Source organism: Vitis riparia, chromosome 16 (assembly GCF_004353265.1).
Source record: "Vitis riparia cultivar Riparia Gloire de Montpellier isolate 1030 chromosome 16, EGFV_Vit.rip_1.0, whole genome shotgun sequence".
NCBI classification, from domain to species: Eukaryota; Viridiplantae; Streptophyta; class Magnoliopsida; order Vitales; family Vitaceae; genus Vitis; species Vitis riparia.
Genome location: NC_048446.1, coordinates 4,126,714 through 4,152,886, shown reverse-complemented (window position 1 = coordinate 4,152,886; position 26,173 = coordinate 4,126,714). Strand labels below are relative to the sequence as shown.

The 26,173-nt window shown below is 37.3% G+C and overlaps 3 protein-coding genes across 4 annotated transcripts; 2 read left to right on the top strand and 1 right to left on the bottom strand.

Moving 5' to 3' along the window:
- Positions 1-320: 320 nt before the first annotated feature.
- Positions 321-17,879, bottom strand: LOC117933769 (U6 snRNA phosphodiesterase). Its single transcript, XM_034855292.1, has 9 exons — positions 17,518-17,879; positions 9,960-10,052; positions 6,810-7,059; positions 6,604-6,700; positions 5,946-6,011; positions 5,066-5,810; positions 4,804-4,978; positions 3,465-4,190; positions 321-572 (listed from the first exon to the last, which is right to left on the bottom strand). The coding sequence occupies exons 1-6, from the start codon at positions 17,663-17,665 to the stop codon at positions 5,613-5,615; spliced, it is 852 nt and encodes a 283-aa protein (XP_034711183.1). The 5' UTR covers positions 17,666-17,879; the 3' UTR covers positions 321-572; positions 3,465-4,190; positions 4,804-4,978; positions 5,066-5,612.
- Positions 1,379-4,333, top strand: LOC117933768 (ankyrin repeat-containing protein BDA1). The gene is made up of 2 exons (XM_034855291.1): positions 1,379-2,212; positions 3,431-4,333. The coding sequence occupies exons 1-2, from the start codon at positions 1,640-1,642 to the stop codon at positions 4,217-4,219; spliced, it is 1,362 nt and encodes a 453-aa protein (XP_034711182.1). The 5' UTR covers positions 1,379-1,639; the 3' UTR covers positions 4,220-4,333.
- Positions 17,880-20,665: 2,786 nt separating the features above from the next.
- Positions 20,666-26,075, top strand: LOC117932978 (translocase of chloroplast 34, chloroplastic-like). Of its 2 annotated transcripts, none has more exons than XM_034854317.1 (8): positions 20,666-20,764; positions 23,262-23,366; positions 23,469-23,576; positions 23,726-23,850; positions 24,034-24,298; positions 25,179-25,247; positions 25,358-25,519; positions 25,628-26,075. In XM_034854317.1, exons 2-8 carry the CDS (start codon positions 23,268-23,270, stop codon positions 25,724-25,726), a joined length of 927 nt encoding a protein of 308 aa, XP_034710208.1. In that variant the 5' UTR covers positions 20,666-20,764; positions 23,262-23,267; the 3' UTR covers positions 25,727-26,075. The 2 variants fall into 2 exon arrangements, with proteins under 2 accessions (XP_034710208.1, XP_034710209.1); XM_034854318.1 differs by having other exon boundaries at positions 20,692-20,716.
- The last annotated feature ends 98 nt before the right edge of the window (positions 26,076-26,173 follow it).

The following is a 26,173-nucleotide window of genomic DNA, read 5'->3' as shown; positions in this document are numbered from 1 at the left end:
AATGCATCCACCTAAACTCTCTTTACATTCACCTTATTTATACATCCACCTAAAAATTCAAACTTATTAATACATCCACCTTACAATTTAAAAAATAACCAAAACACCATTCTCGTTATTCTCTTCCTAAATCCATCTACTTCCTTTTTCTCTCAACCTATTTTTTCCTAACCACAAACCCTAATCACAAATCATCTTGCTTAAAGTTCAAAAGTGAGAAAAACAATTAGGAAGAATACAGATGTGATTTAGAAATGAGAAATTGTGAGAAATGGTGAAAAACTACAATTTCAATCGAGGACAAAAAAAAATTGGAACAATTAATAAGATAATTCCTATTATCTAATAAGTTATTAGCTTTCAAATATCCAAACAATTAAAAAATAAAATAAATAGACCACAAACTACCTGCAAAAGAGTATCCTCTGCACGTTAAAGGCCACAACCTTTACACTTCATTGTTCATGCAGACTCGACATTGCTTTGAAAGCCAAACATTGCTAAACCAATCTCCAAGTAGGGTTTTGAGAGGCAGAGGCATCACAAACCAATATTCTACAACTTTGAGTTTCCTGTTGATTGCAAGAGTGGAATGAGCCATCAAACAAGATTTTCAAATCCATAATAGGATGAATTCCATCCATGCCCAACCCACAATTTGTCCAATTTTTGTAGAAATTGAAGAAAGCTATAGTGTTGGCATGTTCTAGAAAATGATCCACTTTCAGGAAATCTTTATAAAAAGAACACATCATAAATCACATTCTCTGGGTAAATTTTTTATTTTCTTTTATGTTTTCAAAAACCCAAATATATATATATATATATGTTATATTTCATTCCCACTATTAAAAGAACTTTTAATTTGAATAATAAAATCAACTTCAAGGAACATTCATTGCAATAATTCCTTTTGCATCTGATTCTTTGAACTGTATAGGTTACTGGATCACACCAGAAAAATAAATAGACAACAAGCTTTCGAAACACCTAAAACATGAAGTGACAGCCTAGCAATACCAAATAAAGCAATTCAAAATAAGGATTAATCTAGGTCAACCCTCAATACGATACCTGGCTATCACCTAAACAAATTTTTATGATAATCAATTTGCACTTACATGCCTGAATCATGCTTATTTGTATGTGAAGGACTCTGTTTGCTGATAAGTTAAAATAATCAAACAAGTTGACCTCACTTTCCTTCTTCCACCAAAACTCTCTTCTTCCATTCTTTACTTCATTTAATATAAATTTATACTCATTTGTCTATATTAGAAGTGATGCAACAAAGCTGACTTTTGGAAGGTATCTATGTGTACATACCCCAAACTTGACTCTGCCCAAATACCCTTTGTCTGAACAAGCTTGATTGTGGAGTTCTGATAAGGATTCTGATAAGATTCAGTGTCTTGGTGTCAGTATTTTTTCCTTGCAAGTAATCTAAGAAGATAGTCCAGTGGGGTTTGTATGAGGTTTGGTGCATTCCTATATGAGTATTTGAAGAACATAGTTCTCTCCAAGTTTTGATGAGATTTGGTGTATTAGACCTGGTATCTTTCTATCTTTTCTTGTGTAATAAACAACCTAATTAAGAAGATCCTGTTCCTTTCAGCTGCATCTAGATTTTGCCAGCAGAATGGACAGAAGGTTGCTGGATGCTGCCCAAGCTGGAAATGTTGAGGACCTGCACCAACTTCTGAGAGAAAATCCCCTTATCCTCCACACTACTGCACTGACTTCTGCAGAGAACCCTTTACACATATCTTCTATTTCTGGACATGTTGATTTTGTGAAGGAGCTGATAAGGTTGAAACCTGATTTCATCAAGGAATTGAATCAGGATGGATTCAGCCCCATCCACATGGCAGCAGCCAATGGACACCAAGAGGTTGTGATGGAGCTACTGAAATTTGATTGGAAACTGAGTCATCTTGAAGGAAGAGATGAAAAGACTCCACTTCACTGTGCAGCTATGAAAGGGAAGGTCAATGTTGTTCGGGTAATTCTCTCAGCTTGTAAAGAGTGTATTGAAGATGTGACTGTGCAAAAGGAGACTGCTCTGCACCTTGCAGTGAAGAACAGCCAGTATGAAGCAGTTAGGGTTTTGGTGGAGAAGGTGAGAGAGATGAGAAGGGAGGATGTGTTGAATATGAAGGATGAGCATGGCAACACAATCCTTCACCTAGCAACCTGGAGAAAGCAACGCCAGGCAAGTTCAAGCATTCAATGTAGGAATATGTTGTATATTCTTCACCAGATAGCTTTCTTTATCCACAGTCACTGACATGCAACATAAATCTTATAATTACAAACATTTATGAGCTGTGTCTATTTCTAGAAGCAAATTGGCGAAACTGATTGTAAAATATAGTGGTACCCTACAAAGTAACTTGATATTCAGTATTCTAATTTTCAATATTAAGGTATGCATATGCTACTTCATGTGCTTAAAAGACATGTTTAGTGGGGACCTTTATAGGATGTTTGGTTGAAGGCTGGTGTCTTTTTAAGTAGAATGTTTGAGACCTAAAAGCTCCTTTCAATAGCTGAGGGTGAGATGCCTTTGCAAAAGAGTTGCGCTAGAAGTTAAAACTGCAGCAAACAGAGTGTAATTCCATATAGAAAGGGCTTTTGATTAATTAATGAAGGCATAATCCAGGATTGATGATAGTCCCTTTAGTTTAAGAAAATAAAAATAAAAGAGAAGTCTTTGACCTTAGCAAGTTGGCTTATCAACTAATGGATTTTCAGCAGCCAAATCTGAGAAGGACCAAGAAACCAGGCTTCCTAAACTCGGTGACACTCTTTTCAACTTATCAGAGAATTAAGCTCAAAATACAGTTGTTTCGAACTCAATTAACATGGGTGTGTGGGTTTCTGGCCTTGCTCCATGGACCCATCAATATGAACGCTACTCACAACAACACCCAGCAAAGAAAAGAATCTAGAATTTGAGCAAACACCAAAGGAGTAGTGTAGAAACTTAGCTTATGGATGAGGCTCTTATTGTTATATTTGAACTTGAGCCCCTACCCTAGTTTCAATATCTTTTCACATCAATAAATGAACAAAACTAAAATTATTCTGCAATATAAAGTTGTTAATAAGCAGCATTGTGGTTTTTCAGGAGCGTTTTATTGTTTAGTTATGAGGTTTTTGGTCAATCCATCTATTAAAGGAACTGTTGGTTCAGGTGTTGCTAGAAGTAATCCCTGTGGCACGTGGGGTTGAACATATGTCCAAGCCTTAGTTGATAGTTTAGTAGTAAAAGGAAGAATGGTAATAAGAGTTGTTTAAGGGATGAAGGTGATAAGCATGACCATAGTAAAGATGCTGAAAATGGAAAAATAGTAATATAAGTTTTTTTTTTTTTCATTATCATTTTATACAGATGAATGAATGGACTAATGCAGAAATAACTTGGCAGGTGATAGAATTCTTGCTTGGTGATGCAACTATACCTGGTTCAGGAGTGACTGAAGTAAATCTGATGAACAATTCTGGTCTCACCGCCCTTGATGTGTTGCTGATATTTCCAAGTGAAGCAGGTGATAGGGAAATCAAGGAGATACTCCACAGCGCAGGAGCTAAGAGAGCTCAAGACATTGCCTTTCCTCCTTCTTCTTTTGGAACTCAGAATCATGCTCGGCTAAACAGCACCACAACAGTTGAGACATGTCCAATGCAACCAAATAATTTGGTGAACTACTTCAGATTTCACAGGGGCCGAGACTCTCCAGGTGAAGCTCGTAGTGCACTGTTAGTTATTGCTGTGCTAGTTGCAACTGCAACCTACCAAGTCGGCCTCAGTCCTCCTGGTGGTGTTTGGCAAGACAACAGCGGAACAAACCAAAGCAACAGCACTGCCACAAACAAAGCACACTTTGCAGGGCAGTCCATTTTCAGCTCTTTAGGCATCATCTCATTCGGGATTTTTGTGCTTTTCAACTCTATAGGCTTTTCAGTGTCCCTTTACATGATCAGCATCCTCACCAGCAAATTCCCAATGCATTTTGAGCTTCAAATCTGCCTTCTTGCAATGTTCTTCACATACAATACAGCTATAATCACCATTTCACCAGATAACTTAAAGATTTTCCTCATCGTTTTGACATCAATTTTGCCCTTAACTGTGTCTCTAGTAGCCAAGTGGGTGAGAGAATATGTGAAGAAGATTACTAAACTTGCTGCAGATATGGTGAACAGAATCAGTTGATGTGAGTCCACTCTTGTATGCTAGTTGTTTTAGAACTTAATTAAGTTGTGATTTTAATACTGTTACATGTAATTTCAAATTCATTACTATTTTCATATCTAATTTAATTCACAATTTTTTTGGTCTTTGACATCATTTGATATGTCTAGGCATGATAATTCAATTTTCTTATGAGATTTCTAGTGATTATTATTTGTAAATATTTACATTTGATGAGGATATAATAATTTTTTTTTAAAAAAAAAGAACGGGAAAAAGAAAAAAATTCAAACCTTAACAGTGTGAGAACTCCTTCAAATACCTATTTTTATTCTACCAGTGCCATTGTTTTGGAGGCTTTTCTTCAATTCTTACATCTTTTCTTTTTTTTTTCAATGATTTGAGATGTGTTATTTGCATATTATATAGAAAGAAGAAAAAATCATTGTATCCTGCAGCCTGCATGGCTGCAAGACCACTAGAAAACTCAGTGCAAAAAAAAGCATATGAGTTTAAGAAGGTGCAGCCTTAATAAGATAATTACTATCATTTTTAAGTATTAGCATTGAAATATCTAAGCAAGTACAAAAGAAAACACCACCTACCTGCATAAGATTGTTCTTTACATGCTAAAAGCAGCATACTCCATTGCTCATGCAGACTCTAAAGACACTTGCTTCGAGAGCCACACACACAGCTGAACCAAATTTTTAGAGAGTGGGAGCTTAGAGAGCCAGATGCATTGCTAAACCAGTATTTCACAACAACACCTTGAGCTTCCTGTTGATCACAGAAGAGGAATGAGCTATCACACTACATTTTCAAATCCCAAAAAACAATGAGAGACTGCAGCAATCAAAGAATTACCTTATGTGAGACCTCCTACAGCACTTTGAAAGAAGCCTATGATGAATATCTATCCAACCAGAGTGACACCCTCCAACAAGAGAACCAACATCCCCTTTCATCTGATCCGTTCACAATCTTCAACACTACGGCATCTTGTATGTCAGTGTCCATCATTGTACACATCATGCATGAAATCCCTTTCAGACTAATGGTTGCTAATGATCCTAACTGCTCACCATCCATGCTTAATAATTGCAATGTCATCAAATGGAGTCCTAAAACCGCTATTAGAGAGGCAATTCTAGGTGAATCACTTGACTTGGCTGATGCAAGTGGATTTGCTGTTGCCAAATGGAGCTTTGAGAGGTTTAATATCACAAAATTTCAAGTGGTAGAAATAAAATAACAAAAAATATTGAGCCTTCATTTTGAATTTTCCATCTATGATCCATCACATAGGCTATAACTCAACATGTATTTGACTGATCATACTGACCAAATTAGTTATATTACAAAAACAAGATAACACACTCTTCTAGAAAATTTACATACTTCAGAGGTTTGATTAATCTTCAGAAAATTTACATATTTTATGGGTCTTATTACCTATCTTACACTCAATGCCATTGAATTTGCAGGTGAAAATACGTTTCTGTGCTGAACCCCCAACATTAATGTGTCTCCTCATCTCTTCGACTGCTCTCTTCAGTGAATCACTAATGTTCCCCAATGCCCAAACCAAGGATATATGAGGGCGTGGATCCTGCAGTCAAAATCCAACACAGTACAACAATCTAGGTGAGGGATAGCATAAAGTACAATCATATCCATTACTTAACTATTTGACAAAGTATAAATTGGAATTTGCATATAGACCTCAAGTAGTAATAAACCTGACCTCATAAAATTCAGGAAGATTGTGAAGCCTATAAACCTCATTGACAGCTTGAATTTGCCGTGTTATCTGAAATCCATTGAAGTTGTGAACATTCACACTTTGAGGCAAAATAAAAGTTGAATTTAAAAATGTTAACCGGAGATTATTGGAATATCTGTAAGAAGCAGGCCGCTAGAGGAACAGCAGCACAGATCTACAATATATCAGCACAAAATAGGGGCATTCAAAAGAAGTAGGTTGGTCCCATCGTCCAAAATTAGTGGTCTTTAATACTTATACTACAATGTGTAAAGTAACACTATTTTTTTCCCTCTCTTTTAATAAGAAAATTCTCTTTAGTTGAGCTATGTTGCAAAAAAAATATGAAATTTTATTCCAACCAAGAATGAAAACACATTAAAATATTTTAAGGTAATTATTATGCTCATCCTTATATTTTTGCTCAACTAGTAATGCTTTTTTCCTCCTCTCTCTCTCTTATGAGAAAAAAGAAGAATTAATAGAAATTGTGAAATTATGTTACTAAAAAACAAAAGAAATATAAGACAAAACAAACCAAATTTAACAAATTAGTTTTAAAATGATATATTTATCTTCAGGTGATAACGGTGCTCAAGAAAGGAATAAGCTAATGAGAAAAGCAAGCTATCCAACATACCTCAGCTAAGCCTCCAGCAATAACTTCTACTGAAAGAAAGGAGCGTGTCTGATCATCATTGACAAAAACCTCCCACTTATTAAAGTCAATCCAATACCTGTTTTGAAACAAAATGATGAATTAACAATTCATGGAAATTAGATCCAGCAAGCTCATGATATGATAGTTAATCAAACAAGTGAATAAACTAGAAAAGATAATCTGACCGCCTCTGAAATTGAAGCTTCTGGCGGAGCATTGTCACTATCGAGTCAATCTGGTGAACTCGGATTGGAACAGTTCTTCCTAAACTTATATGAAACTCCCTTCCTAATGCAACTTGTTCAAGCTTGTTATCATCTTTGCATAGAATGTTAAGTGGTATATCCACATCAACAACATGAAGACCAGGCACTAGAGACATGACCTTCTTCAAATACTGGACCAGCTCCTTCTTTGGTGAAGATGGTATATAAACTATAAAAGAGAACTTAATTAAAGCACTGTTCAACTCAAAAATCACAATGCATTCAACATAACATAAGTTGAAATCATTGCAACATGAGTTAAAGGCAATTACTAGGAATTAAAAGTACATCCAAGAAAACAAAGCCATACAGTGAATTACAAGTTTGGACCAACTGGCCAGTAGTAACAAGTTAGTGTTTTCCTCACACACAAACTAGGGCAAAAGAATGACTCATTTTGGAACTTTTCATAAATTTTGGTCATTGATGTGGGCAGCATGCACCCATCTGTCAAGCCTCCAGCTGTAGGAGATTTTTTTATAGGATCTAACTTGGAAACAACTAGCATACAGAACCAAAGAATAATTTTTTCTTAAGCGTAGAGTTTCTTTGCCATTTGGATATCTGAAATTAGAGGACTTCCTCAACATTTTTACAATGTTCAGCATGTTAACAATAGGAAATCTCCTAGAAAGTATTTCAAGCATAAGAATAGATTTTTTTTTCCATATGGCTTCCAAAAACCAAAATTATTCCATGTTAATACTCAATTCAATTGAACAGTGCTTAATCCTTGCTACCTACATGAATCTTCCACCACTAGTTAATCAAGTCTTCTTTCAACGTGTCAACCCATGTTCTTCTTACCTCTTGTCATCTGGTGATTTTTTTTTTTTTGATAAGCAACAGCAGAAAATATATTAGAGAAGGCCGAAAGGCCGCACCGCATACAGGAAGTATACAAAGCAGCCACAAGGCCAAAGAACCAAAAACAAAAACACCTCACCAGCCCTTAAGGGGTCGCAACCCACTCCAAGAAGCCTATAAGCGAAGAGGACTCCTCTCCCCTATACAACTTAGCCCAACTCCACAGACTACTTACAAAAGACCTCTTGAGAGTCTGAATGGCCAAGAGACCCCCTCTAAAGGCTAGCCTATTTCTTTCTTTCCATACCGTCCAAAATATACATAACGGAATGGTCTTCCAAATCTTCTTCCTCTTTTTGCCCACAAAAGAACCCCGCCAACAGAACAACGCCTCTTTAACCTTCTCTGGAAACACCCACTGAACCCCAAATAAGGCAAAGACGATATCCCAAAGGGTCCTAGCCACTGTACAGTGTCATCTAGTGATTTCAACATGGTTAAAGTACCTTTAGATGACTTCTACTCGTCCTGTCCTCAATTGATTCTATAACCTATTGCAAATGTACAAAAGTTATGGTCCTATTTTTTTGTACTGCCACTTATCCATCTCAGAACCCCCATGTCAGTTACACTCGTCTTGTGAACATTTTCTGAAACCCTCAAAATTTTGTACCATCAAGCACAACTGACCATATAGCAGTTCCATAAAATGTCCCCTTGACTTCATAGGTATTAACTAATCATACAACACCCTGCAGGCACATCTACACTTCATGCATCGAACCCAAATTCAATATTTGTTATTTAATTTCATACATGCTGCAGCAAATAATGAATAGGAAACCAAAGGATATAGATTTTTTTAGTAGGGAATTCAGTTTTGTTTTCCCCCTTCGATGGAAAACATAAGATTAGATTAAGAGCACCTACAAAAAGGGGGCACAACCCCAGTACACTGGACATGTGCAAAGGGAGCAAGTTCTAGCAAGAAAACTAACAAACAAATAAATAAATAAATAAAGTAGAACTGAAGAAACCTGTAAAGCCTAAACTTGAACTAGTCCCTCAACAAATCCATAAGGGAAAGTTCAACCCCCAAGGGATCGTAGCCCATTCATAAAAAGTTTTCAGGAAACAGTATTCTGACACTCAGATCTTGATGCTCCTCTTCATGAAAATTCTGCTGTTACATTCCTTCCATTTACACTAAAACAAGCAAAAAGGGCCAAGTTCCACATTCTCTTTCGCCGTTTCTGCATTCTTGTCTCATTCCAGCCTAAGAGGAGCAATCCAATAGACCTTGGGAAAACCCACTGCAAATCAAATAAAACTAGAACAAGGTCCCAAAGCTTTCAGGCAGTTATCCAATGGATCACAAGATGAAAAGCTAACTTGTCCTTGACCATACACAAAGAGTGCCTATTAACCAATACCCTCTTCATAAGCTGATAACCATCAAAATCTTCTCCCAAGCTTCCTATGCAAATAAACAAGCACTTAAAGAGGCTCCAGAATTTATATTCACTTTGCTGGAAACTTTTTAGAGATTTCAAAACTTAAGGAATAATAGTAAGACTTAAAAGAAATAATCCCATTCTTCTCCCCACTCCAAACCAATCTATCTTCCCCTAAACCCCAGAATTCAGAATTTTATAAGTGACAAATTTCTTGTTGACAGAGACCGCAGAGAAGTCAAAATCTACAATTCTGTTAATTAATAAACATTATGCATCCCACAGTTATTAGCCATCAGAGGGTTGAATTTACACAAAATCCCTCCCTTCCCTGCATTCCTCCAATTCATCAATATAAACCACATAAGTATCTTGTTTTCCTTCCAGATCATCTCACTCATTGCACCACTATCAGCAAGGGTCTCATCATCTCTGTCATCACCATTTTATGAGAAGGGAGCAAACTGGGAAACTAAGTAGAATGCTATCTACTTACATCTACTAAGGCATTGATTTTTTGACAGAAGACTAGAGAATGAAGAGTCTTCAAATTTTTCAGAGTTTTGACTTCCGGGAATATGGGTGGTTAGCTTCAATTTCATGTAAATTTCTCAAGTTTCCTCATTAACATGAGGTCTTTCAATTTTTTTCCAATACCCAACAAAAGGCCTAATGACTTTACATTTTTCTCTGTAAATTTACAGAAACAAAATAATGACATATCTAAATATAAACATATTCAACAAGCATAAGAGTAGTGACAAGAAGAAACAAATGATAAAAACCAAAGTCAGGACAAAGTGAGAACCTGGTATGAACACATGTAAAGCATAGTTTCCTTCAACATGAGGAAAGCTCCTTACCCTACCCGACTGAGCAGTTTGTGAGTAATTTAATTCCCCTTCATTGTCAAAAAACCAACGGTTAGCGCATGAACCATAATCAAGGGGTAATTACATGAGCTATATCTGGTGAAGCAACTCTTGGGTTTGCTCTTCTTAATAGACATGATTACATGAGCAGGTTTTTGAATAATCAAGGGACAGCTTGTTTATTTGGAGAGTCAATATGATCGTTTCTTTTGCATTATTTGATCATAATACATACACAAACATAAATTATATATATATATATATAGCCTATATCTGGTGAAGCAACTCTTGGGTTTGCTCTTCTTAATGGACATAATTACATGAGCAGATTTTTGAATAATCAAGTTGCTTGTTTATTTGGAGAGTCAATAAGATGGTTTCTTAGTATGATTTACAGTATTTGATCATAATGCATACACACACATACATATATGGGGAAAATGTTAATTTTACCAAAATCTCACAACTAAGGTGGCAGAAAAACTGCGTTCCTAAATTTGAACATTGTGTCAGTGCATCAGCATGTGTGTTGCTTAAATTTTCATATTTTATTGAGATGGCAGCACCAGCTCACCTTCAAATCAATAGGAAAATAATCAGGTAAGAGCATTTCCCAAAATGGAAGAGCTATTTGATAGCCGAAATGAAAATTAACTCTGTTTCTAAAAACAGAAAAATATTTGGTAACAAGTTTTAAACAATGTTCTTGCAAACATTTTGTTAAATGGATCATTTTTTAAAAACCTTTTTTTTTTTTATAAGTAAGGATATGCATTAAAAAGGCAAAACGCCGCAAAGCATACAGGAAGTATACAAGGCAACTTATGCCTCAAAAAACAAAGACAAAAGGATCACCTCCCTCTAAGTGGAAGCTATCCACTCTAAGAAGCCTATAAGGGAGAACGCCTCCTCTCCTACATACAATTTGGCCCAACTCCACAAATTACAAACAAAAAAATTCTTTAACTTTTGAACATTCAATATCCCCCCCCTAAAAGCTAATCTATTCCTCTCCTTCCACACCGTCCAAAAAATACACAACGGAATGGCAGCCCATATCTTTTTCCTTTTCTTTCCCACAAACGGACCCCTCCAACTAGCTAAAACCTCCTTTACAGTTTCTGGGAAAACCCATTTCACATCAACTAAACCAAAAATAATCTCCCATAATGCTCTAACCACTGTACAATGTATAAGGATATGATTTACACTTTCTTCCTCACAGCCACACAAAAAGCAACGGTTTGGCAGTTGAAATCCTCTTCTTTGGAGCCTATCTAATGTTAGCACCTTCCCCCATGTCGCCTCCCAGGCAAAAAAACAAACCTTAGTTGGCACCCTTGCCACCCAAATACTTCTTGCAGGAAAAACTATATCATCAGACTTCGCCAACAAACTATAAGCTTCCTTTACCCTGAACTGAACACTCTTTCCTTTCCTCCACAGAACTGAGTCTTCCTCCAAGGAGGGTTTGAAACCCCTCAAAGTGTGGAGAAAGTCCCCCACCAACTCCAACTCCCAATCATTGAAATCCCTCACAAAGTGAAAGTTCCAATTTCCTTGACCCAAATTCTGATCCCACATTTCCTCAACCGTTGAATTCCTTTGCGCAACCATACCAAAGAGATGAGGGAAACACTGAGACAATGGAGCTTCTGAACACCACACATCTGTCCAAAATCTGATCCTGTTGCCTTTCCCTACTCGGAATGTCATGTTATCCCAACACCACTCTGATTCTTTCCAAATCTCCTTCCAAACCCCTACTCCAACCGCCCCATTTGCCTTTTTGGGCCTCCAATCAAGCCCCTCCTGCCCATACTTCACCTTGATCACTTGTCTCCACAGATTATCTTTGTCACAAGCATACCTCCATATCCACTTGCCAAGCAAAGCTTTGTTCAACAGAGCTAGCTTTCTAAGTCCTAGCCCACCTTTATCCTTGTCTGTACAAACCACCCCCCATTTGACCAGATGAACTTTTCCCTCCATATGTCCCCCTCCCCACAAAAAATCCCTTTGTAGTTTCTCAATCCTTCTAACCACTATCTTAGGCATTCTGAACAGGGACATTTGGTAGATTGGCATGCTAGCCAAAGTACTTTTTATTAAGATGACTCTTCCACCTTTAGAAATATATTGTCGTTTCCAAAGAGCTAGTCGCCTCCTAACTCTCTCCTCCACCCTATCCCATATATAAGGCGCTCTGTTTGGAGCCCCTAGAGGGAGACCCAAGTACTGAGATGGTAAAGCCCCCACCCTGCATCCAAGCTCAACCGCCAACTCCTCCATCTCCATCACCTCTCCAACTGGAATGATTTCACTCTTGGCTAAATTAATCCTTAGCCCTGAAGCCGCCTCAAACCAGAATAAAATCCAACTTAAGTGAGTGAGGTGATCCTTTCTAGCCTCACAAAATATAATTGTGTCATCAGCAAAAAACAAGTGAGAAATGTTCATTGGAGGACCACTTCCACCCCTGATGTTGCATCCTGATAAAAATCCCCCCTCCACAGCTCTCCTGATAAGAACATCTAGCACTTCCATCCCCATAATGAAAAGATAAGGAGACAGAGGATCCCCTTGTCTAAGACCTTTAGAGCTAGGGAAGAAACCTGCAGGCACTCCATTGACCAACACTGAGAATTTAGCTGAGGATATACAACTCCACATCCACCCCACCCACTTAGACCCAAAGCCCATCTTTTGTAACACCTTCAACAAGAACTTCCAATTGATGCTGTCGTAGGCTTTCTCTATATCCAATTTGCATATAATACCCCTTCCTTTTTGTTTCTGCCACGTGTCTATCACTTCATTTGCAATTAAAGAGGCATCAAGGATTTGTCTTCCCCTCACAAAGGCATTCTGAGAAATGGAAACCACCTTGCCTACTACTTTCTTCAGTCTATTAGCTAGCACTTTAGCCAACAGCTTGTAAAGCCCCCCCAAGAGACTTATAGGTCTGAAATCTCTAAGATCCTCAGCCCCACATTTCTTGGGGATCAAAACCAAGAAGGTATTGTTGAGGCTCTTAAGGAAAGAGCTGTGATCATAGAAGTCTTTGAACATTTCTAAAAGCTCCTCTTTAATGAACTCCCAACAGCTTTGCCAAAATGCCATAGTAAAGCCGTCCGGACCGGGGGCTTTATCCCCATTCATCTCCATCAAGGCCGCATGAATTTCATCTTCTGTAAAGGGCCTCTCCACGTACTCAGCCTCTTGTGGACTGATCTGGTCAAATTGAAGATTCCCTATGTCCGCCTTCTACCCCGTATCTTCTGAAAGCAAACTTTGGAACTCATTAGCAATTCCTTCCCTGATATCCTTCTCCTCCATCAGCCACACTCCATTGATCTTTATTCTCTCCAAAGAGCTATATCTACGGTGAGCACTTGCCATGCGGTGAAAGAAACCCGTGTTTCTATCCCCTCCTTCAGCCATATTTCCCTAGAGAGCTGTCTCCAATGCGTTTCCTCCATTATCACCCATTTTCTATAATTATCCTTTGCCTCTTTCTTAAGCTCTATTTCCTCCATAGTCAGAATTCTTTCACTTTCCTCCCTATCCCAGAATTCCACCTGCTGCAAGGCTAAGGATTTGTTGCTCTCCAGCTGCCCAAAAACTTCTCTATTCCAGACTTTCAATTTCTGTTTGATTTCCTTCATCTTAGTAGCCAATCTGTAGCTAGCACTGCCCCTAACCTCAATTCCTTGCCACCAGCTGTGAACTAGATCATTGAAGCCCTCTACCTTCAGCCACATATTTTCAAATCTGAAGGGGGTTGGGCCCCGTCTTATCCCCCCCCCCCCCCCACTAACGTAATTGGAAAATGATCGGACACCGGACGGGGCAGCCTACGCTGATTAATCCCATTGAATTGGTCTATCCAACAAGGGGATACTAGGAACCTGTCCAATCTTGCCCAGGCCTGATTGTTCAGTCCCCCACTCCAAGTGAAATCACCCCCCTAAAGGGGGAGGTCCACCAGCCCCAGCTCATCAACAATTTCAGCAAATTTCCTCATTGCTGAATTTATTCCCCTCTGACTACTCCTTTCCCGTGGAAACAGGGTAATATTGAAATCCCCCCCTATACACTAGGGGTCTTCCCACAGCCCTCTGATCGCCCCAAGCTCATCCCATAAGGCATCCCTTTCCACTTTGGAAAACAAACCATACACTCCCGTAAAAGTCCATATAGCCCCATTCTCTACATTCCGAAATCTGCAAGATAGCGTGAACTGACCCTCTTCCCAATCTATCATATTCAAGGTCCTTGTATCCCAACATATCAAAATTCCTCCTGAAGCCCCTTCCGCATTCACAGCTTTCCAAGCTAGGAATCTTCCGGATCCTAGGCTTCTTGCAATGCTGTCCGACATAGCTTGGATTTTTGTCTCCTGAATACAAATTACATCCACCCTCTGGTTCCTTATGAACGTCTTAATAACTTTCCGTCTAGAGCTATCATTTGCTCCCCTCACATTCGAACTCAGAATTTTCAACTTCATTGGGCAATCACAATCTGACGCCCTTTGCCCTGTACCGAGCCTTTCTGTTTAATTCCTCCCTCATAATTAATGGAGCATTCCAATCTTTTTAACTCCCTTTCAAATTTAGATTTGTCCAGTAGCTCTTTACTATGGATTTTCTCTCTTCTTTTTCTGATTTTGGTCAGGAAATTCAGAATTTCCTTCTCCAACCCCTCCGTGGAGAAGCCCAGGAATTGGCTGAATTTCACCAAGCCACTCTCCTCCCATTTGTCCTCCTGCTCACCTCTCTCTGTTTAGGCATCACAAATATCTCCTATCCCAGAAATCCCCTTGCCCTTATCACTGTGGCTTATCTGTGCTCCCAGTTCCTTACCCCCACTTCTTCCTTCATTACGGCCCTCATACACCGTTAGCCACATGGTATTATTATCCCGATCCTCCTCATTCCAGTCCCCAGAATGATCGAAAAACTCCCCCCCGGGAGTCCGATCAAAATTAAAAGAGTTGAGAAGAGAGGTCCCCAAATCCCTTTTCCCCCAAGAGCACAATCCCATTCCATACCTCATTGCCTCCTCTTTAAGCGCCTTATCCGTCTCTGAAATCCCAGCCACTCCATATAGTTTCCTCAAATCTTCAGTCTCCCGTGCAACAAAAGGCTCAGGCACATGAGGATTACCTGGAGCTGTTCCCTTCTGCAGAGAATCCTTCTTCTGAGGGCTATTTCGGTCTTGGGCTGCTGAGGAAATTGGGCCTTCCCTTTGCTTTATAACTAACTGAGGATCTTTGTTTGACAACTGGGCCTTTGGCGACATTGGGCCTACATAAGAGCAGCCCACTTCATCACGTCTATGGGACGGGCCAGCTTCTGGACTAACAGCCACACCTTTCAGCTTCAGGCCCAACACTCCACTCTTCAGCCCAGGCCCTTCACCCCCTCTTAGCTGCTTTGGATTGACAGATGGGCTTAAGAGATGCGAAGCACCATTTAGAGCCCAAGATCTGGAAGTCGGGCTTTGAGAAACCCGGCCCGAACCACTCCTCTGCCCACCCGTCCCATCTTCTGACGTTTGCAGGGTCTCGAGACCCACACTCACCCACCCCTTCCTCACTCGCTTCTCCGCGCGTGAGATCTCCTTACCCCTGTCCTCACTGCTGTGACGACCTTCACTATGTCTGCAACTCCTCCTTATCACCGGCCGACATTCCCACCACAACGATACAGCATAGACCTCGTCCTCCACTTCAACTTCTAGGACACTCGGTTTAGCTTCGCCTCTCCCTCTCACCAATATTCTAGCCCACTGGAGCTCGCCCATCGTTCTCGTTTGGTCGTCAACTGTGATAAAGCCCCCACATTCATCCCCCACCTTCTTGAAGATCTCCGAACTCCAAAGCGAGACAGGGAGTCCAAATAATCTCACCCAAATTTCCTCTGGCTCTTCCTCCTCTGTCCAACATCCACTCCTTGGACTCCAAAAATCCAGCCCTAACTGAATCCCATCCATCCTGCGATTTCCAGAGGATACCACACGACGGGCCTCTTCTAAGTCTTCAAAGTCCAGCAAAACCCTTCCCTTACCCAACCTAGCCAGCCCTAAACTACCCTTAAGCTCCCACGATTTTGCCCAGCGTCGTCCCACCTTCTCAAGGTCATCATCTTCCCCTGAGTTGTCTATTCTACTCGCCACCACACAATACTCCAACTTCTTGAGCAGATCCATTGATTCCTCCCTTTTCGCCTTCACTGTGATTGCGTTTGTTTTACCCAACAGAGCTCGTTTTGCTATTGAAGCATACGAACTCCCCCCAACAATCTTACCCATATCCTTTTCAACCTGGGTTTTTGAACTACTACCAAAGGAGCCTACCATCTGGTTAAGCTTCTCCGCCATGGTCACCCATCCCCTTTTATCCCTTTTGCCTCTCGGGATGAAGACGCAAAACCATTTCTTCTCTAGGTCAGAGACCCCTAGCCGGATAAATCCCCCCGCTTCGTTTTTTCCTCGCGACATGGAGTACAGTCGGCCCTGCTCCTTCCATTCCCTTCCCCATCTTGCTTCTTTCTCATCCATTATACATAGATTCAGGCCTTCCAGGAAAAGCCCTAGTCCGTGCGCTCCCAAACGCACCCATGACGAAACCCCTCCCTTCTTCTCCACAATGATAACCTGGATTTTTCCTTTTCTATCTTCCCCGATAATCTCAAATGCCTTTGATTCCACCGTGAAACTACACTCCTTCCGTCTGCTTCGCGGCGCCGGCCCCTCCTCCCCCTCCTCACCATCGCACTCTCCTACGCACTCTCTCTCGCCTTCTCTCGCTCTCTCTCTCTCACCCATTTTTCAATTGTAATTCCGGCAACCTCTCCCTTTTCTAGGTGAAATGTTCTCTGAAGTGCGTCATGAGGAAAGCCAGAGGAATGTTATGCTTGGGAAGAAGCTCCCTAGACCTGTGGAAAACTCAACTGTGACTTCTCGCAATCCTAATAACCGACGTCATCTGAATTCATTTTTTAAAAACCTTGAAGTATATATTGTATCCTTTTTCAAACACAGTTACTTCAGCGCTAGAAACAATTTTTAAAATTTAGTTTTTTTATTTGGAAGAGAAGGAAAAAAGAAAATGATATAATTTGTAACTATAAGGTTTTTTTTATTGTTTTTGGAAGTTCAAAAACTAACACCCTGTTTGGATCGAAAATGATAATGGTCTCTTTTCTTTTTTTTTCATTTTTCAAAAATTAAAACCACGAGCAGGTTTAATTCTGGATTTTTTTCCCCCGTTGTTTGCGTTTTCTGTGACAGTAATTTCTAGATATAATCTAAACAGTTCTCGTTCGAGCTGCCAAACAGGCACTCCAACTTCCAATGCCACTCGATTTTTTCCTTGTTTTTTTTTCCAGTTCTATTTTCTCATCAGCCAAACATGTCAAAAACAAAAAAAAAAAAAAAAAACAAACAAACAAACGAATATCACTAAACCGAATATATAATAGTTACCGATAGAATTAGGTGGGCTGAGGAGTGCAAGAGGCGGCGGAGGCAGAGGCCCCGACGCTTGATGGTTCTCGTTTCTTGGCCGCGGCGTGTCGGAATCGGATTCGGAGTCGGAGCAACTATTGGCGTACGAAGCTCTCAGAGCATCCATGAATCTGGAGAATCGCAGAGGCTTTTTGGTAAGGGTTATCAAACTTGATTCGTTTTTGTTTCTTTTCCTTTATTTTCTCGGGATATAAGGAGAAACCGTAATGGAGAGAAACCGGCGGGATGATGATTTGCCGGTGAGATTTGTATCGGAGGTACTATATGAAGTGAAGAAGTTGCCAATTGCTTCAAGGGACGATCACATTTGAGGGAGGAATCAGCGTAAAAATGCTCTGAAGGGTTTATACTCACAAGTGCTGTGAATTTCATACAAATTTTGACAAAAATGCCCTTATCATTACCATCTAGTTTACCTTAGACGTTTATAAATGTTGAATATATATATATTTTTAAAATTTTGCACATGTACAAGCCACGTGTACAACCCACCTGTACAAAATGTATAAGACATTTGTACAAGTGTACAAGACTTACACGAATCTATCTATTTTGAATAAATTTTCGTGTTTTTCTTCATTTTCTTTGTTTGTTTTCATTCTATTAGAAGTATTATTTACTCGTCCATAAAGAAGAGATTTTAACTAAATTCATAAGGTATGTGTACTAGGTGTGTCAGAGCCTCTACAAACTTACCTATTATAAATATATTTACGATTTTTTTTATGTCAACAAAAATGTGAAAATGTTTTATACATTTAGTATAATTGTATTGTAAATATGTAAATAGATGAAATAAAAAAATTATATTTCACACGTTTTAATAATTTCATATGAAAAACAAACAAAGAAAATGAAAAAAAAAAAAAGCATATACATAAATTCATGATTTAAAAATTTATACATGTCTCATATGGTTTTCATTTAATTAAATTTTAAAAATAAAAAATTACAAAATCTTCAAAATAAAAAATAATAATAATGGAATGATAAATTAAATTAAGATAAACTTAGTTGTTATTTAATTAACGACTTATTGTGCAACTCATAATGCACCCAAATCGTGTACAATGTAATAAATATGGGTTGGATGCTCAAATCAATGTCAATACACCAAAAGTATATGTAAAGACATAATATAATATATTGAGAACAATAGTTGAACCTATTGTAATTTCAAAATTATTTTTAGATAATAAAATTTTTGCATTAATAAAAATATCATATGTGGCAACATGCAATAATATATATTATTTTATATAACTCAAAATTTTTGAACCATAAAAACAAGTCTTAAAGAAAATTGACATACAAAATCAACTTATTAATCATATGACCAAGTCATATATTTCACATGTATCCAAAAAATCTCGATTTTCTAAATCAAAAGATTATTGTGTATTAAACAATTAGAAAATAAAAAATAAAAAATAAATCAAACGACCACCTCCAATACAAAAATGTCATACTTTCATGCAATCCAAAATTCCACATTTATATATTAAAAAAAAAAAAATTCTACCAATAACAGTATAATATATAATAATAGGACTTCATAAAAACTATAAAACACTTACCTATTTGTATAACTTGATATACATAATATTAATCTTTTTATAATATATAAATATTATCTATATGCTTAATATTATAGCTTCAGGCTATAATATATTCCATTATAACTTTTGGTTATATAAATTTCACAAAGTTGTACAAAATTGTTAGTTAACAATTTTGTTATTTGTAGCTTCTAGCTATAAGAAAGTACGTATTAACGACTTTAATATAAACTTTGATTAATATAAATAATATTAATTTTCTTATCTTCATAACTTCGAGTTATGAATAATAATATTTATATAACAAAATATATATATATATATATATATATATATATATATATATATATGTATCTTCTAGGTACATACTTGTTCATTGATAATTTTGTTTTGTATAACTTCTGGTTATACAAGAGAATTATAAATTGTATGTATAGCTTCTGGTTATAAAACTATTGTTAATAAAAAATGTTTTCCATAATTTATGTTGTGAAAAAAAAGTGAGTACAAAATAAAAATTAAAAGTCAATATTTTTCATAAATTTGAGTTATGATTATTTTGTCAAAATAAGAAAATATTCAAATTTGTACATAACTTCAAGTTACGAACTATTTATGTATAACTTCTAATTACACAATATAATTAAAAGAACTTAAAGAAATTAAAAGTTAATATATTTTATAGCTTCAGACTATGATTATTTTATCAGAACAAGAAAATATTTAAATTTGTACATAATTTCAGATTATGAACTGTTTTTTATATAAATTTGTATATAACTTCAAATTATGAACTATTCATTTTATAGCTTCCGACTATATAATATTATTTTGTATAATTCCCAATTATATCGTATAATTAAAAATAAATAATTATGGATCATATATATAACTTTTGGCCATGTATTTGTAATTTTGTAATTTTCCCTATAATATAGGGATTACAAATATTTTTCATAACTTTTGGTTATGAATTTACCATATAATTTATAATTTACTCCATAACTTTTGGTTATAGGGATTGTACATGTTTATGCATTCAAATAAAATAAATGAAAATAGAGAGTCAAAGGGTAATAAAATAGAAAATATTTTTTCTATTTCTTTTGTAGAGACTATTCGTGTTGAGAGAATAAGAAAACAAGAAAAAGAGAATAGAATGCATGAGAAAACTCAATTGAATTTCATTAGGAGTCTTTTCATTTTATAGGAAGTTACACAAGATATTTATAAATGATTATTCACAAGTTACCATAGTGGTATAGAATCTAATATTTTATAACACCTTTCACTTTAAAAAAATAAATAAATAAATAATAGGGGTAGTTATGTTTGGTTGAGGCTATAATTGTAATTTTTTGAAAACGTGAGAATTATTTTATCGATTTGGTGTACGTATTATAATTTCAATTCAATTGATACGTGCTTCCGGGGTAGAAAATAATAATAATTTTTAAAATTTAAGGAATTTTGGGGTATTAAATAAAATTTATTTTATTTTAATTTAATTTTGTTTTTAATTCAGTTATAAAAAGGAAGCTAAAGAAGAGTGGGGAGAGCAGCACAAGAAGAAGAAGAGGATAAGCGGGTTCGGCACGGTATTTTTCTTCTCAGTCTCATCTGTTTGGTTGCCGAGAAAACGAAAGGTAAAGAAGAAGGGAGAAATTTCGTCTTCTACGTGCTAGATTTTGAGCAACGAAACTATCTTCTGTTTCGTTGCGAAGAAACTATGGAAAAAAAAAATGAGTTTTCTCTACCGTCGATGGACTTTGCTTTCTCACATTTTCTCAACAACCAAACAGTGAATAGCGTTCATTTTGATTGCTCAAGAAATTTAGGAAAAGAAACCATTTTTTTCCAATTACTATTTGTTTTTGTGTAAAACAATAAGGCTCAACTGAGTTTTGGGGTTTGTAATTGGTAAAACAATGATTTCGAAGCCATTGTTGTGCCTGTTGTTTTCTTTTCTCTGAGCTCTCTTTGCATCATTAATTGGTAGTATTTTGGCTTGTTTTTCTCTGATTTCTCTGACAAATTAGGAATTGCACATATGTTTTTTCAGGTAAAATTAATGGTTGTTATATGAAATACAATTGTGTGTGTATACATATATAACTGTGCGGTGTCATGTATGCATCCTCTATTTGTGTTTGTGCTGCATTGATTGGATAATTGGTCGATCTTTCTCTGTGAATTCCTGTATATGTGCCAGATAGGCTCAAATCCCTTCTCATTTTTAGGAATAATTGGGGATGACCTTTTGATGTGGAGAGGTCATTACTCATATGAGCTTTGAGGAGGTTGTGGAAAATAGGTTCAGGGTCAAATTCCAGACTAAATGCTGGTGTTTAGAGTGATTTGAGAGTTTGAGAATTAGGATGAAGAATAGATGAGGGAAAGAGGGGGAAGCTAGAAAATCAGACACCTGTGAGTTTTAGGCAATCAGCCCCAAGAGGAGATGCACTCAAACCTCACTTGGATAAGGTTCAAAGGATGGAAATATATGTTCATTGCTTCAAACGTATTCCGATGTACCACCTGTAAGCCCTAACAATACTTGGGACCCTAGTAGAGTTGGGCAGCCAGTAAACCTTAGACTTGGTATATGAATTTGTTTTGTTTTGTTTTATTACAGTTTAAGAGACAACTATTTGGTTCCTAGTCTTTTCAAGTAGAGTATTGCTATTTAAGCGAACTGGACTCATTGGTTTGCTTCTTTGAGCTCAACACATGATATGAGGGATCCTAATTTTGTGAAAAATTACATCGTGGGTCATTAGCTCATCAGAGAACTAAACAAGCAAAAACAGTTTTTCAATGAAGTATTTTTCTCTTAAGCGGTCATGCGACCTTGTAAGTAGTGTGAATGGCTAAGATTAGAGTTGAAGCTTTGTGCTGTGAGGAAGTTGGTCTAATGGGATTTTTTTAAAAAATAGAAACAGACTACTCATTTTATAGAAAACTAATGTAACAGTACGAAAAAAGAGGCTGAACTATAACAATTATCCTTCAAAGAGGGATATGACAACATAAACAGTACAACACAAAGGAAGGGAAAAAACACAACAGAAACTAACAAAGCTATGCAACTCAAGATGAGAAAAAAGTCCTAAAAAATAGCATTAAAAGTGAGGTCCCACATTTATTAGGTTTGAATTTATGGGTTGCAGAGATAGAGGTTACTAATCTGTATGGGTGTTGGTTTCTCTTTGATTCCCTTTTTAAATGGGAGCTGAGCTAGTTCTAGCTGAAAGTGGGAGGGTCCTAGAAAGTGAGTTGTTTGTTTGGTTCAGAATAGCTGTCAATGAGATGGGCTTGATTTGGGAGATGGGTTGGTAAGAGTTCATCATAGCCCTAGGCTTCCTGGTATGAAGCCTTGGTGGAGAGATAAGGGCATGGACATGCCAGATCAAGATGGATAGATGAGTTCAGACATGTGTTCCAAATTTACATCCATGAGGGAGGAATTCTCAATCATCAGCCATGAAACACATCGTGGTACTCAGGATGCTTGGGTTTGACATAGGTCCTATGGGAGTTGAAGGATTTTGGATTTAAATTGAAGTTAGATTTGAGCTCAAGGGTGAAGTTGGGGCAATGCAAAAATTTGTTGGTCTTGGGACCAATAGATAAGTTGAACGGAACTAAGGGAATCTTTGGAGGAGCTTCTCCTCCCTAACCTCAAAACAGAAACACATGACCCTAAAAAACTAAAGGAGATATGTGGTATGGGTTTGAAGAGAGAAGAAATGTTGAGAGGCAGGGGATATGTAGCATGGGTTTGGCGAGGGAATATACGTGGAATAGGTTTGAAGAAGGGAGGGAGGGAGGGACTATGTACCATGGGTTTGAAGAAGAGGAAGATTTATGGATCATTGTGCTTAATTTTAAAGCTTTAACCTTCAACCTGTTAGCTTGGATGCTTCATAAACTAGCAAGATTTCATCTTCGTCTGAGACTTTTGTAGATTAGAACTGGTAAAATATTGCTGTAAAATATCTTTTAGTCGCAACTCTTTTCTTATGATATTTATTGGTTAGATTAATATTTTTGACATTTCATTGTTTGAAGCTTTTATATGGGCTACAATTCTCATCTAGTAATTATATATATATTTGTTTCCTAATGGAATTGCTAAAACAGGAATTCATGGCTTACCAACTAATCCGTGAATGGACTGGGATTCAGCAATTCCCTCTTGCTACTCGGACCAAACTGATTGAATTGTTGGGAAAACTAAAGCAGGAGGTATTGTTTTACCAAAATAGTTCTGCTTGATAAGCTTCATGCATAGTGATTTTAATAATATTTTGCATTTTGTTTTATCTTTATACGTTATGCCCTTTGTAGAATGTGAATACATTGACAATCCTTGTGATGGGAAAAGGTGGTGTTGGAAAATCTTCAACTGTAAACTCAATATTAGGGGAAAGAGCTGTTACTGTCAATGCTTTTCAGGTATTTGTCACCGTCAATCTGGGGTTTCTTGCTTTGTCTAATTTATTTTATTTTTTGGTTATGAGTCACAATTCAAAGATGGGAACAGTTGAGTGGTTACTGTGCTGGTTATGTTTATTTGGATTCTAAATTATACTGTTTCTCTGCAGTCAGAAGGACCAAGACCTGTGATGGTTTCGCGCTCTCAAGCAGGATTTACATTGAACATCATCGACACACCAGGGCTGGTAGAAGGGGGATATGTCAATGATCAGGCAGTTGAGATCATAAAACGGTTCGTACTAGGTCAGCATGATATTAAATTTGCAAAGTCTCAGTGAAGAATGTCACCAGCCCTCTCACTCTTTGAAGGATTATGTGATTGATTACTTGCTGTGTTTTTTAAGGATTATCTTTTTTCAACATCTCTTTCACAATATTGAGTTTGGATTCATTTTTTGGCTTTTTGTCTGAACAGATTCCTTTTAGACAAAACCATAGATGTTCTACTGTACGTGGACCGTTTGGATGTGTATAGGACAGATAACTTAGATAAGCAAGTAGTCAAAGCTATAACAGATAGTTTTGGTAAACAAATATGGCGAAGAGGTGTAGTTGTCCTCACACATGGTCAGCTCTCTCCACCAGATGGATTAAATTATGAAGACTTCTTCTCTAGAAGGTCAGAGGCTCTTATGAGAGTCATTCGTCTGGGAGCTGGGATAAGGAAACAGGATCTCCAGGTACATGATTTCTCAACTTCTAGGAGGCTATTTTGGCAGGTTTTCTAATATTTTTGCTTCCCCATAGCAATCCAATACCTTTGGAAACCTTGATATTCAATGTATTTTCTTGTTTTCCTTGTCATCTTAAGTTTATTCATGGTGGCAAACCAGTTTTTTTGTCTCATTCTCCCATCAATATTCTATGGGCTCTGGATGAATGGGGCTTTCCATTCTGGTCTATTGTTTATTTTGTTTTTTGTTCATTTACTACTTTCTCTGCATTGAGATGGCCTTCAGGCTCATACTTGCAAAGGAAGCTCAGCAGATAGCTGCCTGGAACATATACTAAAATGAATGAAGGGTCCATTGAAAAGCAAAAAAAAACAAAACTTTTCATGGAGCCCCAGCGAAAAGAATCATGTTCCATTGTCATCCGTATTGTTTTTTTTTTTTTAAAGAAAAAAAAGCTAAACTTTTCAGTCAGTTTTCAGTTATTTTTAGCAAATGAATTCAGAACTAGGAAGAGTATCTTTTTGAGTTCTTATTCCTTTCTTTTTGCCATGATTCCATGATGCGAGCTTAAGTTCTCAGAAGCCTAGTTTCTAGAAGGAAAGAGAAATTTCTGGGATGATTCCATATTTAGTTCAATTACTTGAAGTGCAGCTCTTATCAGTAACATGACTAGATCCAGAGTAGGTTGTTGCCTGTATCTACTCGATATTCTGCAATTCTACCGCCTTTTAGTCTTCTTACCCTTTGTTGGACTCATCCAATGATGCTTGTGTTCTGGTTCATGTTTTTGCAGTTTGTAAACTCAGATTACCTCTACTGGTTGTGTCCAAAATGTTATTTACTATAGATTTTATTTAATTTTTTTTTTCATTTTGTGATTCCTTAGGATTTTGCCATCCCTGTTATTCCGGTTGAGAATAGTGGAAGATGTAATAAGAATGAAACTGATGAAAAGGTCAGTTTTCTGTGATGCAGCTCTTATTTCTTGCTCCTTTCCATGGTTATTTATTTTGAGCCTTTCCATACTGGGATTATCAAGAAGATCTCTTGCCACTCGAGTTGCAGATTCTCCCAAATGGGACTGCTTGGATCCCCAATTTAGTCAAGACAATCATAGATCTAGTCTCAAATGGAAGCAACGCGATTCTGGTTGACAAGAAGTTGATTGAAGGACCTAACCCGAACAAGAGAGGAAAATTCCTGATTCCTCTCATTGTGGCATTCCAAGTAAGCTTCTAAACTTGCATAGTTATCAATATCCACTTCCTTGTTCACATAGGAACTAATATAAACCTAAACCATCCTCCACCTTTTTGTCTTTGCTCTTCCTGACAGTACCTTGTTGTAAAACAAATTCAACGCACAATCAAGGATGATATCAAAAAGGAGCCTAAAGCTCCATGGGAGTTGCGGTCAGCCAATCTCAAGTTCTGATTTGGCTACAACCCTCAACCATGGTGAAATTTCTTCCAAGTCTTCGGCAAATGCTGCAGCTCTTCCCAGCCCATCAGGTTCGTGTACTTGTCGTTATTAGTTACCGTTAGGCACTGGTTATTGGAGTCAGTGAGAGAAGTAATCACCGGAACTTGAAATTTTCTTCTGAGATAAGCGGGTTTTTTTTTTTTTTTTTGTTTTTTGATAATCAAGACCAGTTAATATTTGCATTTGGATAATTGATCTTTGCTTGGTTTACCTAGTATTTGATAGGTGGAAAATGAACCCACAATGGAACTTGAATCTGAACTATTTTATGAGGCTTCATTGCCCTTTTTCATTTCCTTTATTGGATCTGTCTGGTATTTTCCTTCATTTTTCATTTATTTTTGTGGATGAATATGTTATTTTCTTTTGGGCTATGTCTCGTTCCGGAAAATTTGAAGG

Bases quoted from the DNA above. Each gene is read 5' to 3' on its own strand.
- LOC117933769 (XM_034855292.1), bottom strand. From the start codon at position 17,665: ATGGATGCTCTGAGAGCTTCGTACGCCAATAGTTGCTCCGACTCCGAA. The intron at 7,060-9,959 runs GTTCTCACTTTG...TCTCTTTTATAG, and splicing joins TTTACATGTGTTCATACCAG to TTTATATACCATCTTCACCA. The intron at 6,012-6,603 runs GTATGTTGGATA...AATGGATTTCAG, and splicing joins TTGCTGGAGGCTTAGCTGAG to ATAACACGGCAAATTCAAGC.
- LOC117932978 (XM_034854317.1), top strand. From the start codon at position 23,268: ATGGCTTACCAACTAATCCGTGAATGGACTGGGATTCAGCAATTCCCT. The intron at 23,367-23,468 runs GTATTGTTTTAC...TGCCCTTTGTAG, and splicing joins TGGGAAAACTAAAGCAGGAG to AATGTGAATACATTGACAAT. The intron at 25,520-25,627 runs GTAAGCTTCTAA...TCTTCCTGACAG, and splicing joins CTCTCATTGTGGCATTCCAA to TACCTTGTTGTAAAACAAAT.
- LOC117933768 (XM_034855291.1), top strand. From the start codon at position 1,640: ATGGACAGAAGGTTGCTGGATGCTGCCCAAGCTGGAAATGTTGAGGAC. The intron at 2,213-3,430 runs GCAAGTTCAAGC...ATAACTTGGCAG, and splicing joins CCTGGAGAAAGCAACGCCAG to GTGATAGAATTCTTGCTTGG.